This window comes from Petromyzon marinus, chromosome 68 (genome assembly GCF_048934315.1).
Source record: "Petromyzon marinus isolate PM22_M1 ecotype Great Lakes invasive population chromosome 68, UKy_Petmar_22M1.pri1.0, whole genome shotgun sequence".
Taxonomy (NCBI): Eukaryota; Metazoa; Chordata; class Hyperoartia; order Petromyzontiformes; family Petromyzontidae; genus Petromyzon; species Petromyzon marinus.
This window is the reverse complement of record NC_133734.1, coordinates 4,665,928-4,680,927: the sequence shown is the minus strand read 5'-3', so window position 1 is coordinate 4,680,927 and position 15,000 is coordinate 4,665,928. Positions and strand designations below refer to the sequence as shown.

General features: G+C 49.0%; 2 protein-coding genes across 3 annotated transcripts in view; one reads left to right on the top strand and one right to left on the bottom strand.

The window, feature by feature from the left end:
• The window catches only part of POLR3A (RNA polymerase III subunit A), a 92,182-nt gene extending 90,608 nt beyond the window's left edge, over positions 1-1,574 (top strand). For both annotated transcript variants that reach the window (XM_076054824.1, XM_032978694.2), the window contains one exon: positions 1-1,574. This exon is cut by the window's left edge and continues 181 nt beyond it. The gene's annotated coding sequence lies outside the window, so the exon portion shown is untranslated.
• Positions 1,565-15,000, bottom strand: part of LOC116956964 (uncharacterized) — a 15,577-nt gene continuing 2,141 nt past the window's right edge. Inside the window, exons 2-4 of the mRNA XM_032978854.2 lie at positions 10,664-11,002; positions 7,977-8,224; positions 1,565-4,841 (exon numbers count right to left, since the gene is read on the bottom strand). Of these exons, the coding sequence (XP_032834745.2) occupies positions 4,680-4,841; positions 7,977-8,224; positions 10,664-10,937 (684 nt within the window). The 5' untranslated portion in view covers positions 10,938-11,002 and the 3' untranslated portion in view covers positions 1,565-4,679. The remainder of the gene's footprint in view (positions 4,842-7,976; positions 8,225-10,663; positions 11,003-15,000) is intronic.

Here is a 15,000-nt window from a genome sequence, read left to right as displayed (position 1 = left end):
CCTGACAGGGCCTGACTGGGCCAGACTGGGCCAGACTGGGCCTGACATGGACTGACTGGGCCTGACTGGGCCTGACAGGACCTGACAGGACCTGACTGGGCCTGACACGGCCTGACTAGTCCTGACTAGGCCTGACTAGGCCTGACAGGGCCTGACTAGGCCTGAGAAGGCCTGACAGGGCCTGACTGGGCCTGACAGGGCTTGACTAGGCCTGACAGGGCCTGACTGAGCCTGGCAGGGCCTTTCTAGGTCTGGCACGGCGTGACAAAGTCTGACTAGGTCTGACAAAGCCTGACTAGGCCTGACTGGGTCTGACAAGCCTGACAAGGCATGACAAAGCCTGACAAGGCCTGACAAAGCCTGACTAGGCGTGACAAAGCCTGACTAGGCCTGACTGGGTCTGACTGGGTCTGACAAGGCCTGACAAAGCCTAACAAGGGCTGACAAAGCCTGACAAAGCCTGACTAGGCCTGACTGGGTCTGACTGGGTCTGCCAAGGCCTGACAAAGCCTGACAAGGCCTGATAAGGCCTGACTAGTTCTGACAGGGCTTGACAGGGCCTGGCAGGGCCTTTCTAGGCCTGACAGGGCCTTTCTAGGTCTGGCACGGCGTGACAAAGTCTGACAAGGCCTGACAAAGCCTGACTAGGCGTGACAAAGCCTGACTAGGCCTGACTGGGTCTGACTGGGTCTGACAAGGCCTGACAAAGCCTAACAAGGGCTGACAAAGCCTGACAAAGCCTGACTAGGCCTGACTGGGTCTGACTGGGTCTGCCAAGGCCTGACAAAGCCTGACAAGGCCTGATAAGGCCTGACTAGTCCTGACAGGGCTTGACAGGGCCTGGCAGGGCCTTTCTAGGCCTGACAGGGCCTGACAAAGCCTGACACGGCCTGACTAGGTCTGGCATAGCGTGACAAAGCCTGACTAGGTCTGACTGGGCCTGACAAAGCCTGACACGTCCTGACTGGGGCTGACTAGTTCTGACAAAGCCTGACAAGGCCTGACAAAGCCTGACAAGGCCTGACAGGGCCTGACTGGGTCTGACAAGGCCTGACTAGGCCTGACTAGGCCTGACAAAGCCTGAAAAAGCCTGACTGGGTCTGACTGGGTCTGACAAGGCCTGACTAGGCCTGACTAGGCCTGACAGGGCCTGACAAAGCCTGACTGGGTCTGACTGGGTCTGAGTAGGCCTGTCAGGGCCTGACAAAGCCTGACAAAGCCTGACAAGGCCTGACAAGGCCTGACTAGTCCTGACAGGGCCTGACAAAGCCTGACAGAACCTGACAGGGCCTGACTAGGCCTGACTAGGCCTGACAGGGCATGACAAAGCCTGATAAAGCCTGACTAGGTCTGACTGGGTCTGACTGGGCCTGACAAGGCCTGACAGGGCCTGACTAGGCCTGATAAGGCCTGACAGGGCCTGACAAAGCCTGACTAGGTCTGACAGGGCCTGACAAAGCCTGACAAAGCCTGACTAGGTCTGACTGGGTCTGACTGGGCCTGACAAGGCCTGACAGGACCTGGCTGTGTCTGTGTACTTGATGCGACAACAATAAAAATACAATTTAATTTCACCGAGTAATTTTATTTGATGGTTGTTTTGTGTTTGTTAATTTTGTTGTAATGACATAAGTAGTTTTCGTTACGCCAATTGGGATACACGATGATGAATGTGATTATAGGGGTACAGATCACATGATGATGATTGTGATTATAGGGTGATCACGTGATGATGATTGTGATTATAGGGGTACAGATCACGTGATGATGAATGTGATTATAGGGGTACAGGTCACGTGGTGATGATTGTGATTATAGGGGTACAGGTCACGTGATGATGAATGTGATTATAGGGGTACAGGTCACGTGATGATGATTGTGATTATAGGGGTACAGGTCACGTGATGATGAATGTGATTATAGGGGTACAGGTCACGTGGTGATGAATGTGATTATAGGGGTACAGGTCACGTGATGATGATTGTGATTATAGGGTGATCACGTGATGATGAATGTGATTATAGGGTGATCACGTGATGAATGTGATTATAGGGTGATCACGTGATGATGAATGTGGTTATAGAGTGATCACGTGATGATGAATGTGATTATAGGGGAACCGCGTTCTTTGCGAGAACGCCTAGTGCCAATTGGGATAAACAAGGAACGAGATCGAGTTGGAATGGTGCCACGGCATATTCTTTGGGTCATTTCGGAAAGTCACGCAGATAGGTTCAAAGAAAATGATGGGGTAACAGGTGATCAGTGGATGAGTCTACAGATAACGCATTAAACACACATCTCCTGGAACTGGGAAACCGTGGGACATCCCCCGCTAGGGGCCCTCGGGTAAAAACCCATGGTACCAGGTGACCCCCCCACGAGATCCTAGATGGGTGCATGTGTTTAGTGGTGGGTGTGTGTGTGTGTTCAGTGGGGGTGTGCGTGTGTGTGTTTAGTGGTGCGTGCGTGTGTGTTTAGTGTGTGTGTTTAGTGGGTGTGTTTAGTGGGTGTGTGTGTGTGTTTGTTTAGCGGGGGTGTGTGTGTGTGTTTAGTGGGGTGTGTGTGTGTTTAGTGGGTGTGTGTGTGTGTTTAGTGGGTGTGTTTAGTGTGTGTGTGTATGTTTAGTGGGTGTGTGTGTGTGTTTAGTGTGTGTGTGTGTTTAGTGGTGGGTGTGTGTGCTCCGGTTGCTATGGCACAACAAGCTGTATCTACAAAATTACTTAAAAAATAAAGACTTAACCTTTTCTAGAATGGACGTGTCCAAGGAACTTCTTTACCCGTGTGTATATACCGTTGTGTGTATATATACACTCGTGTGTATGTATATACCGTTGTGTGTGTGTATATATACACTCGTGTGTGTGTATATACCTTTGTGTGTATGCATATATCTTTGTGTGTACATATACACACGTATACATATTCATGTGTATATATTTGTGTGTACATATACATACACACGTGTCTAGGTATATGTATATACACGTGTATGTGTGTGGTGCTGGCCACCCACCCCCTCGCGTGCCGTTTCTGCCTTCATAGGTGCTCCTCGCTAACAGCACTTGTCCCAAACGCCTGTTGAGGCTACATGGGGGATCTTTGTCTTTGTATACGTGTGTGTGTGTGCGCATGCCATCATCAATAATTTCCTGTGACGAGGCAGGCTGGGTTGGTAGTTTATTTACATTATGAGACCTCCTTTGCCAGTAACAAGATATAGTAATAGGTTTTTACCCTTTTAGTTGGCACAAAAATTGACACGTTTATACAAGGCATCATGTTTGCAATAACCACAACACAAGCAGTCAAAAATGCAAACAAAAGGAGACAACTCTGATAATAATATTGGCACTGTCCATGAATTTGATTGGTCCACACCCGAGACGGCTTTTCTTAGAGCCCTTTAGTCTCCACTGGTGTTGGACCAGAAGACGCCAAAAGGCGTACAACTCAAAAACAGCGCACTATCAGAGTATTGAGAGCTCGGGGTAAGCCTTTACATTATGAGACCTCCTTTGCCAGTAACAAGATGTGCCAGCTAAAAGGGTAACAACCTATTACTATGGGTTGGTAGGTCACAATGTAAGGTGTTATATTTTTTATTGGCTATTTGTTCCCCCACAAAACTTTGCTTTTGGGACCAGCAATTTACGTGAAGGAAAGACACAGAGCACGTTTTCTCTGATTGACAATAGGTGCATCTCAAGATGTCACTATCCTGGGTCACAAAAGCAACGTTTGTGGAGAATAACAGCCACGAATTGCCAGAATGGCGAATTGCCCGATGATGCTGAATGTTATTACCAGCGAAACGTCGTGCTACTCAAACTGTAAATATAATAGATTATTAGTAGATTAGTAATCTATGTTACTATAGGGAATCACACTAATTAAAATGAAGAAGGGTGAGTAGCTGGATGGATGATTTACAGGGTGGGTCGGAGGATCCGTGAGACAAAGCGGGAAGCTGATTGTCTTGGGAGTCTCCTGCCCCTAGTTGAGGACTGGCCACATCTCATGGTGGCAGGAGACAGAGCCAAAGAGACCCACACACACCCGGAGAGACACCTACAGAGACAAAGATAAAGATCCCCCGTGTAGCCTTAACAGACTGTAGGGGCAAGTGCTGTTAGCGAGCACCTATGAAGGCCGGAACGGTACACGAGGGGGTGAGTGGCCAGCACCACGCCCGACCGCCTTTGTCTCCCTAGTGGCAATGTTTACACACTGCACCAGGTACTCATTTGAGGCTGAGTCGACCTAGGGGAAGCCCAGGACTGGTTCAGATAATCATCACTGGTGTTGGCCGTGAGCGGGAATCGAACCTGGGTCGTCAGGTTCATAGCGCAGCGCGCTAACCACTACACTACCGCTCCCCACTCATATAGAGACACACACACAGACATACGGAGAGAGACACACGTAGAGATACACATAGAGACACACGCACACACAGACACACGGAGAGACACACATAGAGACACACACATACATACACGGAGAGACACACAGAGAGACACACACACAGACATAAGGAGAGAGACACACATAAACACACACGGAGAGACACATATAGAGACACACACACACAGGCATACGGAGAGACACACACGCACACAAACTCCAGGGTCCACGTCCCACGCGGCTCTTCGGTCTTTCATTTTTGCCCGGGCCACTCAGAACTCGTCGAAGATGTCCAGCAGGCGTGTGTAGGTGTCACGCGTGGCCCACAGCGCCAGCCAGAACTTCCGCGCCTCGCGGCGGCCCTTCTGCTCGACGATGTCCAGCAGCTCAGTGGCGGCAGCGGCACCTCCATTGTTTGACCTGGCCTTGACCTTCTACTCTCAAACAACCACAACGACAACACGACACACACACATCAACACACACAGCATCATCAACACGACACACACACATCATCAACACGACACACACATATCAACACGACACACACACACAGCATCATCAACACGACACACACACACATCAACACACACACAACACCTCCATTGTTGACCTTCTTCTCTCAAACAACCACAACGACAAGACACACACACACACACACATCATCAACACGACACACACACACATCAACACGACACACACAGACAGCATCATCAACACGACACACACAACAACAACCGCCATTCGCCACTAAGTGGCAGTGACATCACCACGACGCTTGTGCCAAGCTATGTGCAGCTTGAGGCCACGTGAAGTGTCGAACGCCCGATGGCAGGAGGTCACGGGGCAGACCCAAGTGCCACAGGTCGACTGACTGAGATGACTGAGATGACTGGCTGATGCACCACCTGTGCCAACCTGCTGTGCTTTAGCCACCCGGAGCTCCGCTCGTTGTTTTGAGCGTCGCTCCTCCGCCCTCCGTTGTTGTTGGAGGGTGACTGCCTCCAACTGCCCAGTAGCTTCCTTCACGAGCCTCTTCCACAGAGGCCGATCTTGACACCGCTGGTACCGGTCATCGGCAAGTCCACTCAGCTCCACATCCTCCTGTACCACATCACTCCATCTCTTCTCTAGCCTGTGCCGCGCCCGTTTAGCCCCCTCGATCTGGCCAAACAAAAGCTGTTTAGGCATGCAGTGGCTGGGCATGCGGGCTACTTGACCCAGCCAACGCAGCCTTGCCTGCCAAAGGAGCTCACCGATGGGACCTTGTCCAGATCTTTCAAGGATTTGTGAGCTCCTCACACAATCCAGCCTGGTTAAACCCAGGATGGATCGTAGGCAGGCTAGCCTAAATGTTTCTAACCGGCGAAGATGTTCCATTAGGGGGTTCCACGTTTCGCAAGCGTAGAGAAAGGAGAGAATGACTGTGGCCGAGAAGACCTGAAGCTTAGTACGGAGCGACAGCTCCGTACTGTTAAGCTGGAGCCGGTCATAAGCACGCTGCCCAGGTATGGGAAACTCTCCACTCTCTCCACAACTGCCCCATCACCGTTTGGGAGTTGTGGGGGGGGGAGTGTCCGATGGTACAAAATACCCAGGCAGGTGCTTAGTTTTGGTGGGGCTGATGGTAAGGCCCCATCTCTTAGTGGCACGCTGCAGTCGCAGCAGCAGCGTCTCCAACTGCTCCTCTGAATGAGCAGCTATTACCAAATCATCGGCATACATAACGTAGTTGAGCAATAGAGAGCCATCCCTTGACCGCACCTGGGCATCGATCAGCCTCCCATTATATCTGTACCAAATGGAGATTCCCCCGGTAGAGCTATTGAAGGCTTCATGAACTACGTGGTCAAAATAGATGTTAAATAATGTGGGAGCCAGAGGACATCCCTGTCACACCCCAAGGTGTACAGGGAATGGCTCTGACTCCCAGCAATGTAGTTTTACCCGGGCCCGCTCATCATCATGAAGGTCCTTAATGATCGTGAGCAGAGGGTCAGGGACTCCAAAAGCACGAAGAACAACCCAGAGCCCAGGCCTACTGATAGTATCATAGGCCTTGACCAGGTCAATAAAGCAGAGATGTAGGTCTTGTTGGAATTCCCTACACCTCTGCTGTAGCAGACGGACAGAAAATATGGCATCTGTGCAGGACCACCCTTTCCTGAAACCACATTGGGGCTCCGCAAGCCTCTCCTCAGCGTGCCTGGCAAGGCGATGTTGAAGAATCCTTGCCAGGACCTTTCCCGGCACACTGAGGAGTGAGATGCCCCTGTAGTTGTTACAGTCTGTGCATAGGCCCACATCCGCTGGTCCGTCACTATGTAGTCCAGCAGATGTTCTTGCTTGGACCCGGCATGCATCCATGATGTTTGTTTGGATGTGCCGATGCCGCAACAGCGTGTTGGTAATTACAAGCCCATGGGCTGCACAAAAATCTAGCAGCCTCCTACCGTTGTTATTGAGCTGAGCTGGCCCATGCCTTCCAATCACTCCAGACCAGGTGCCAGCATCATGACCAACTCGGGCATTGAAGTCACCCAAAAAGATGACTCTATCCCGAGGGGCCACTTTAGCCAGCACCTGTGACAGGAGGTCATAGAAGGCATCTGACTAATCAGCTTTTCCTGCATCCCTCCATGGATGTTCGTCTTCGGTGGGGACATAATTAACCACGACCACCACTCCTCCCCTCTGATTGAGGGGAAGGCGAGCCCAAAGTAGCCTGGGACTTACAGCTTCCCACACCTCACCGCCATGCTCCCACGCCCTCTTCATTCTTTTGTTCAAAAGAAGAGCCACACCCTGTTGTTTGGCAGTCTCCTGCCCCGAGTAGAGGACTGTCCACCCCTCATGGTGGCAGCAGCCAGCACCGGTCCACCGGATCTTCTGAATGCCACAGAGATCCAGGCGGTACCGGTCCAGGTCCCGACAGAGGAATGGCAGCCTCTCCTCCGCAGTGAGCATTCCAACATTCCATGTGGCCACGCGAAGTGGCTTTTCGTTGTTTCTGGAGGAGCCCCGAGGGTAAAGATTCAATCTCCTGGCTCCGCCAATTGGGGTTTGGCCAGGAGACATCATAGACACGTGACCCCCCGGGGCCTCCGGCACAAGCTTATTAGTTACATATTTAATTCGTGGATAAGTGGTAATTTATTGAAGTTGGAGGGGTTACCAGCCCCTCGCACCCATCCAGAGCCCTCGTTTAGCCACTGTAGTGGTCATTGAGGGGAGAGGTCAATCGGAATTGGCCCTCCCCCCACAGCACTGTCCACGACAGAGTTTCCCGTCCAGCACCGCGAGGAGGTAGGTTGTTTTTCACACATCAACACAAACACAACATTAACACGACACACACACACACACATCATCAACACGACACACACACATCGTCAACACGACACACACACAACATCAACACGACACACGTAACATCATCAACACAACACACACACAGCAACGTCAGCACACACACATCAACACGATGATATCTCTGATGATTTCGCTGATGGTGATTTTTTTCCCCCCCAACGATTTCTATCCGACGCCGCCGCCGACGAGAGCCTCACATCTTTCTCGGCCGCCGTGATGACCTCCTTGGAGCGCAGCTCGTTGAGTATCGGCAGGAGGTCGCCCTGCAGGGCTTGCACGAGCTGCGGCGTCAGAGGAACGATCCTCCGCTGGAGCTCCTTGTCGTCGCCGCAAGCTTGCAGCTTCGCCTCGAATGATGACGCAACGGGAGCAGGAGGCGGAGACACTGCCGGTAACGCTTCCGGGAGCTGGACAGATACCGCGCCCGCGGTGGGGTACTGGATCTCTGTCGAGTGAATCAAAGAATGAATGAATGTTGTATATCTATGGGATATGCCTTTTTTTTGGGTGGTAGTATTGGGACAAAATATATATTAAATAACAATAGGGAGTTAAAACTCTGCTCTGGCAATGAAACAGGGGGAGTTAAGATTGTCAAACCACCAAATAAGACACCCAGGGACTCCTCTACTCACGGACATTTGACTTACGGACTCTCACAGATACGAACAAAACTTGTACGATATGGTCCGGTTGCCTGTTCGGAACAAGACTCGTAAGTTGAACAGATGGCTGTGGTATCTACATCTGCAGAACGTGAAGAACCAGTAGCATCTATCTGCAGAACGTGAAGAACCAGTGGCATTTACATCTGCAAAACGTGAAGAACCAGTGGCATCTACATCTGCAGAACATGAAGAACCAGTGGCATCTACATCTGCAGAACACGAAGAACCAGTGGCATCTATCTGCAGAACGTGAAGAACCAGTGGCATTTACATCTGCAAAACGTGAAGAACCAGTGGCATCTACATCTGCAGAACGTGAAGAACCAGTAGCATCTATCTGCAGAACGTGAAGAACCAGTGGCATTTACATCTGCAAAACGTGAAGAACCAGTGGCATCTACATCTGCAGAACATGAAGAACCAGTGGCATCTACATCTGCAGAACACGAAGAACCAGTGGCATCTACATATGCAGAACCTGAAGAACCAGTGGCATCTACATCTGCAGAACATGAAGAACCAGTGGCATCTACATCTGCAGAACATGAAGAACCAGTGGCATCTACATCTGCAGAACGCGAAGAACCAGTGGCATCTACATCTGCAGAACGTGAAGAACCAGTGGCATCTACATCTGCAGAACGTGAAGAACCAGTGGCATCTACATCTGCAGAACGTGAAGAACCAGTGGCATCTACATCTGCAGAACGTGAAGAACCAGTGGCATCTACATCTGCAGAACGTAAAGAACCAGTGGCATCTACATCTGCAGAACGTGAAGAACCAGTGGCATCTACATCTGCAAAACATGAAGAACCAGTGGCATCTACATCTGCGAAGAACCAGTGGCATCTACATCTGCGAAGAACCAGTGGCATCTACAGGAGATTGTGGTGTGTACACATTGGTCCACACCAGAGACAGCTTTCTTGAGATCCTCGTCTCAAGCGGTGCTAGACCAGAGGACGATGCCAAAAGGCGTACAGCCAACCAGTTTCAAGGACAATGCCACAGATATTCATCAGAGAGTGTCTCTTGTTTGCATTCTGACCGCGAGTATCGTGGCTCAAAGCAGAAGCGATTCCTCGTAAAAAGGTTTCAGTTTGGTGTTTTAACATCTTGACGCGGCTGTTTTGTTGCCAGAAAAAAGGGGGAAAACCTATTAACATGTTTAGGTACCGGAAAAGGAGTTCTCATGACGAAGAATACAATAATAATATTATTGTTATCAGACAATGCGTGTATTATCAGAGCCTGTTTGTTTAAAACATCTGCCACAAGTCCCGCGTGTGGTGAATGCAGACTTGGTGCCTTGGCAACACTGGGCGTCTGTTTGGTGGTTTGAACGTCTTCACACAACTCCTGTTTCACTGCCTGAAAGGATAGTGGCGGTAATGATGATGATGGTAATGATGATGATGGTAATGATGATGGTAATGATGATGATGATGGTAATGATCATGGTAATGATGATGATGATGATAGTAATGATAATGCTGGTAATGTTGATGGTAATGATCATGGTAATGATGATGATAGTAATGATAATGCTGGTAATGATGATGGTAATGATGATTATGGTAACGATCATGATGATGATGATGATAGTAATGATAATGCTGGTAATGATGATGGTAATGATGATGATGGTAATGATCATGGTAATGATGATGATGATAGTAATGATAATGCTGGTAATGATGATGGTAATGATGATGATGGTAATGATCATGGTAATGATGACGATGGTGATGATAGTAATGATAATGCTGGTAATGATGATGGTGGTAATGATGATGATGGTAATGATGATGGTAATGATGATGATGGTAATGATCATGGTAATGATGATGATGATAGTAATGATAATGCTGGTAATGTTGATGGTAATGATCATGGTAATGATGATAATAGTAATGATAATGCTGGTAATGATGATGGTAATGATGATGATGGTAATGATCATGGTAATGATGATGATAGTAATGATAATGCTGGTAATGATGATGATGGTAATGATGATGATGGTAATGATGATGGTAATGATGACGATGGTGATGATAGTAATGATAATGCTGGTAATGATGATATTGGTAATGATGATGATGGTAATGATGATGATGGTAATCATGACGATGGTAATCATGACGACGGTCATCATCACGATCACCACAATGGTATTCACGACGACGACGACGACGATGAAGACGACCTACCGCTGAACCATCCCTTCAGCTGCGGGTACTTGTCTTGCAGGGCGACCAGTGCCTTAATGAGCACCAGGCACTCGTCCCTGCCGATGAAATCGTCGATGAGGAAGTTGGCTCTCTGCGCCTTTCCGGCGATGTCAAGAGCCTCCAGGTACTTGTCACGAGGGATCAGCTCGTTGCTGTCCAGGTGATCCAGCAGGTAGGTTGGGTCCCGGCCGATCCACTGCTTCAGCAGCGGCCTCTTTCCCTTGATCAGCTTTGAGGCGCGAGCTTCGTCCATCGCCTCCTCCTCCTTCCTCCTTCCACCGGCCTCAGCTCCTCACGCCGGCTGCCCTAAAATCGTTCCTGGGGAAGTGCGCGCACACGACGGCAAAACAGCGGCGAGTTGTAGAGGTCGCTGATCGGTGGTTGTGGTAGCAGTAGTCTCTGTGTGTTTGAGTGTGTCTGTATGTGTGTCTGTATGTGTTGTGTCTGTCTGTGTGTCTATGTATGTCTCTGTGTGTTTGTATGTGTATGTGTGTGTCTGTATGTGTATCTGTATGTGTATCTGTATGTGTATGTGTGTGTCTGTATGTGTATGTGTGTGTCTGTATGTGTTGTGTCTGTATGTATTGTGTCTGTATGTGTGTCTGAGTGTCTATGTATGTCTCTGTGTGTTTGTATGTGTATCTGTATGTGTATGTGTGTGTCTGTATGTGTATCTGTATGTGTGTCTGTATATGTCTGTATGTGTATGTGTCTGTATGTGTATGTGTGTATCTGCATGTGTGTCTCTGTATGTGTGTCTGTATGTGTGTGTGTCTGTATGTGTATGTGTGTGTGTCTGTATGTATGTGTGTCTGTATGTGTGTATGTGTGTCTATATGTGTGTCTGTATGTGTGCCTGTATGTATGTGTGTCTATGTACGTGTGTCTGTATGTGTGTCTCTGTATGTGTGTCTGTATGTGTGTCTCTATGTGTGTCTGTATGTGTGTCTATGTATGTGTGTCTGTATGTGTGTGTGTCTGTATGTGTGTTTCTGTATGTGTGTCTGTATGTGTGTCTATGTACGTGTGTCTGTATGTGTGTCTGTATGTGTGTGTGTCTGTATGTGTGTCTCTGTATGAGTGTCTAAATGTGTGTCTGTATGTATGTGTGTCTGTATGTGTGTGTGTTTGTATGTATGTGTCTGTATGTGTGTCTGCATGTATGTGTGTCTGTATGTGTCTCTTTGTGTTTGAGTGTCTGTATGTGTGTCTGTATGTATGTGTGTCTGTATGTGTGTGTCTGTATGTGTGTATATGTGTCTATGTATGTGTGTCTGTATGTGTGTGTGTCTATGTACGTGTATCTGTGTGTCTGTATGTGTGTTTCTGTATGTGTGTCTGTATGTGTGTCTATGTATGTGTGTCTGTATGTGTGTCTGTATGTATGTGTGTAGGTATGTGTGTCTGTATGTGTGTCTGTATGTGTGTGTGTCTGTATGTGTGTCTCTGTGTGTTTGAGTGTCTGTATGTGTGTCTGTATATATGTGTGTCTGTATGTGTATGTGTGTGTCTGTATGTGTATGTATGTGTGTCTGTGTGTATGTGTGTCTGTATGGATGTCTGTATGTGTGTCTCTGTATGTGTGTCTGTATGTGTGTCTGTATGTGTGTCTCTGTATGTGTGTCTGTATGTGTGTCTCTGTATGTGTGTCTGTATGTGTGTGTCTGTGGTCATGACCGGCTCCGGTTTGACAGCAGAGGTCTCACTCCGAATCAGTCGAGCGGCAATATCTTTTCGTCGGTTGCGTAACGCTGTGTGGAAGCTACCTGGTCTGTCGCTCGGCACTAAGCTTCAGGTCTTCTCGGCCACGGTCATTCCCTCCCTTCTCTACGCTTGCGAAACATGGACCCCCTTATTGGAACATCTTCGCCGGTTAGAAACATTTAGGCTAGCCTGCTTACGATCCATCCTGGGTTTAACCAGGCTGGATTGTGTGAGGAGCTCACAAATCCTTGAAAGATCTGGGCAAGGTCCCATCGGTGAGCTCCTCCGGCAGGCAAGGCTGCGTTGGCTGGGTCATGTTGCCCGCATGCCCAGCCACCGCATACCGAAACAGCTTTTGTTCGGCCGGATCGAGGGGGCTAAACGGGCGCGGCACGGGCTAGAGAAGAGATTGAGTGATGTGGTACAGGAGGACGTGGAGCTGAGTGGACTTGCGGATGACTGGTACCAGCAGTGTCAAGATCGGCCTCTGTGGAGGAGGCTCGTGAAGGACGCTACTGGGCAGTTGGAGGCAGTCGCCCTCCAACAACGATGGAGGGCGGAGGAGCGACGCTCACAATAACGAGCAGAGCGCCGGGTGGCTAAAGCACAGCAGATTGGCACAGTAGGGGGCACAGGTGGTGCATCAGCCAGTCATCTCAGTCAGTCGACCGGTGGCACCTGCTGGGTCTGCTCCGTGACCTCCTGACAGCGGGCGTTCGACACTTCACGTGGCCTCAGGGTGCACATAGCCTGGCACAAGTGTCGTTGTGACGTCACCGCCACTTAGTGGCGAATGGCGGTTGTTGCTGTGTGTGTGTTTGTGTGTGTGTTTGTGTCTGTGTGTTTGTGTGTGTTTGTGTGTGTGTGTGTTTGTGTGTGTGTGTTTGTGTGTGTGTGTGTGTCTGTGTGTGTCTGTGTGTGTGTGTGTCTGTGTGTGTGTCTGTCTGTGTGTGTGTCTGTGTGTGTGTTTGTGTGTGTATCTGTGTTTGTGTGTGTGTGTTTGTATGTGTGTGTCTGTGCGTGTGTCTGTGTGTGTGTGTCTGTGTGTGTGTGTCTGTGTGTGTGTGTCTGTGTGTGTGTGTCTGTGTGTGTGTCTGTGTGTGTCTGTGTGTGTGTGTCTGTGTGTGTGTCTGTTTGTGTGTGTCTGTGTCTGTGTGTGTCTGTGTGTGTGTGTCTATGTGTGTGCGTCTGTGTGTGTGTCTGTGTGTGTGTGTGTCTGTGTGTGTGTGTCTGTGTGTGTGTCTGTGTGTGTGTGTCTGTGTGTGTGTGTCTGTGTGTGTGTCTGTGTGTGTGTCTGTGTGTGTGTGTCTGTGTGTCTGTGTGTGTGTCTGTGTGTGTCTGTGTGTGTGTCTGTGTGTGTGTGTCTGTGTGTCTGTGTGTGTGTGTCTGTGTGTATGTTTTTGTGTGTTTGTGTGTGTGTGTCTATGTATGTGTGTCTGTATGTGTGTGTGTCTGTATGTGTGTTTCTGTATGTGTGTCTGTATGTGTGTCTATGTACGTGTGTCTGTATGTGTGTCTGTATGTATGTGTATAGGTATGTGTGTCTGTATGTGTGTCTGTATGTGTGTGTGTCTGTATGTGTGTCTCTGTATGAGTGTCTAAATGTGTGTCTGTATGTATGTGTGTCTGTATGTGTGTGTGTTTGTATGTATGTGTCTGTATGTGTGTCTGCATGTATGTGTGTCTGTATGTGTCTCTTTGTGTTTGAGTGTCTGTATGTGTGTCTGTATGTATGTGTGTCTGTATGTGTGTGTCTGTATGTGTGTATATGTGTCTATGTATGTGTGTCTGTATGTGTGTGTGTCTATGTACGTGTATCTGTGTGTCTGTATGTGTGTTTCTGTATGTGTGTCTGTATGTGTGTCTATGTATGTGTGTCTGTATGTGTGTCTGTATGTATGTGTGTAGGTATGTGTGTCTGTATGTGTGTCTGTATGTGTGTGTGTCTGTATGTGTGTCTCTGTGTGTTTGAGTGTCTGTATGTGTGTCTGTATATATGTGTGTCTGTATGTGTATGTGTGTGTCTGTATGTGTATGTATGTGTGTCTGTGTGTATGTGTGTCTGTATGGATGTCTGTATGTGTGTCTCTGTATGTGTGTCTGTATGTGTGTCTGTATGTGTGTCTCTGTATGTGTGTCTGTATGTGTGTCTCTGTATGTGTGTCTGTATGTGTGTGTCTGTGGTCATGACCGGCTCCGGTTTGACAGCAGAGGTCTCACTCCGAATCAGTCGAGCGGCAATATCTTTTCGTCGGTTGCGTAACGCTGTGTGGAAGCTACCTGGTCTGTCGCTCGGCACTAAGCTTCAGGTCTTCTCGGCCACGGTCATTCCCTCCCTTCTCTACGCTTGCGAAACATGGACCCCCTTATTGGAACATCTTCGCCGGTTAGAAACATTTAGGCTAGCCTGCTTACGATCCATCCTGGGTTTAACCAGGCTGGATTGTGTGAGGAGCTCACAAATCCTTGAAAGATCTGGGCAAGGTCCCATCGGTGAGCTCCTCCGGCAGGCAAGGCTGCGTTGGCTGGGTCATGTTGCCCGCATGCCCAGCCACCGCATACCGAAACAGCTTTTGTTCGGCCGGATCGAGGGGGCTAAACGGGCGCGGCAC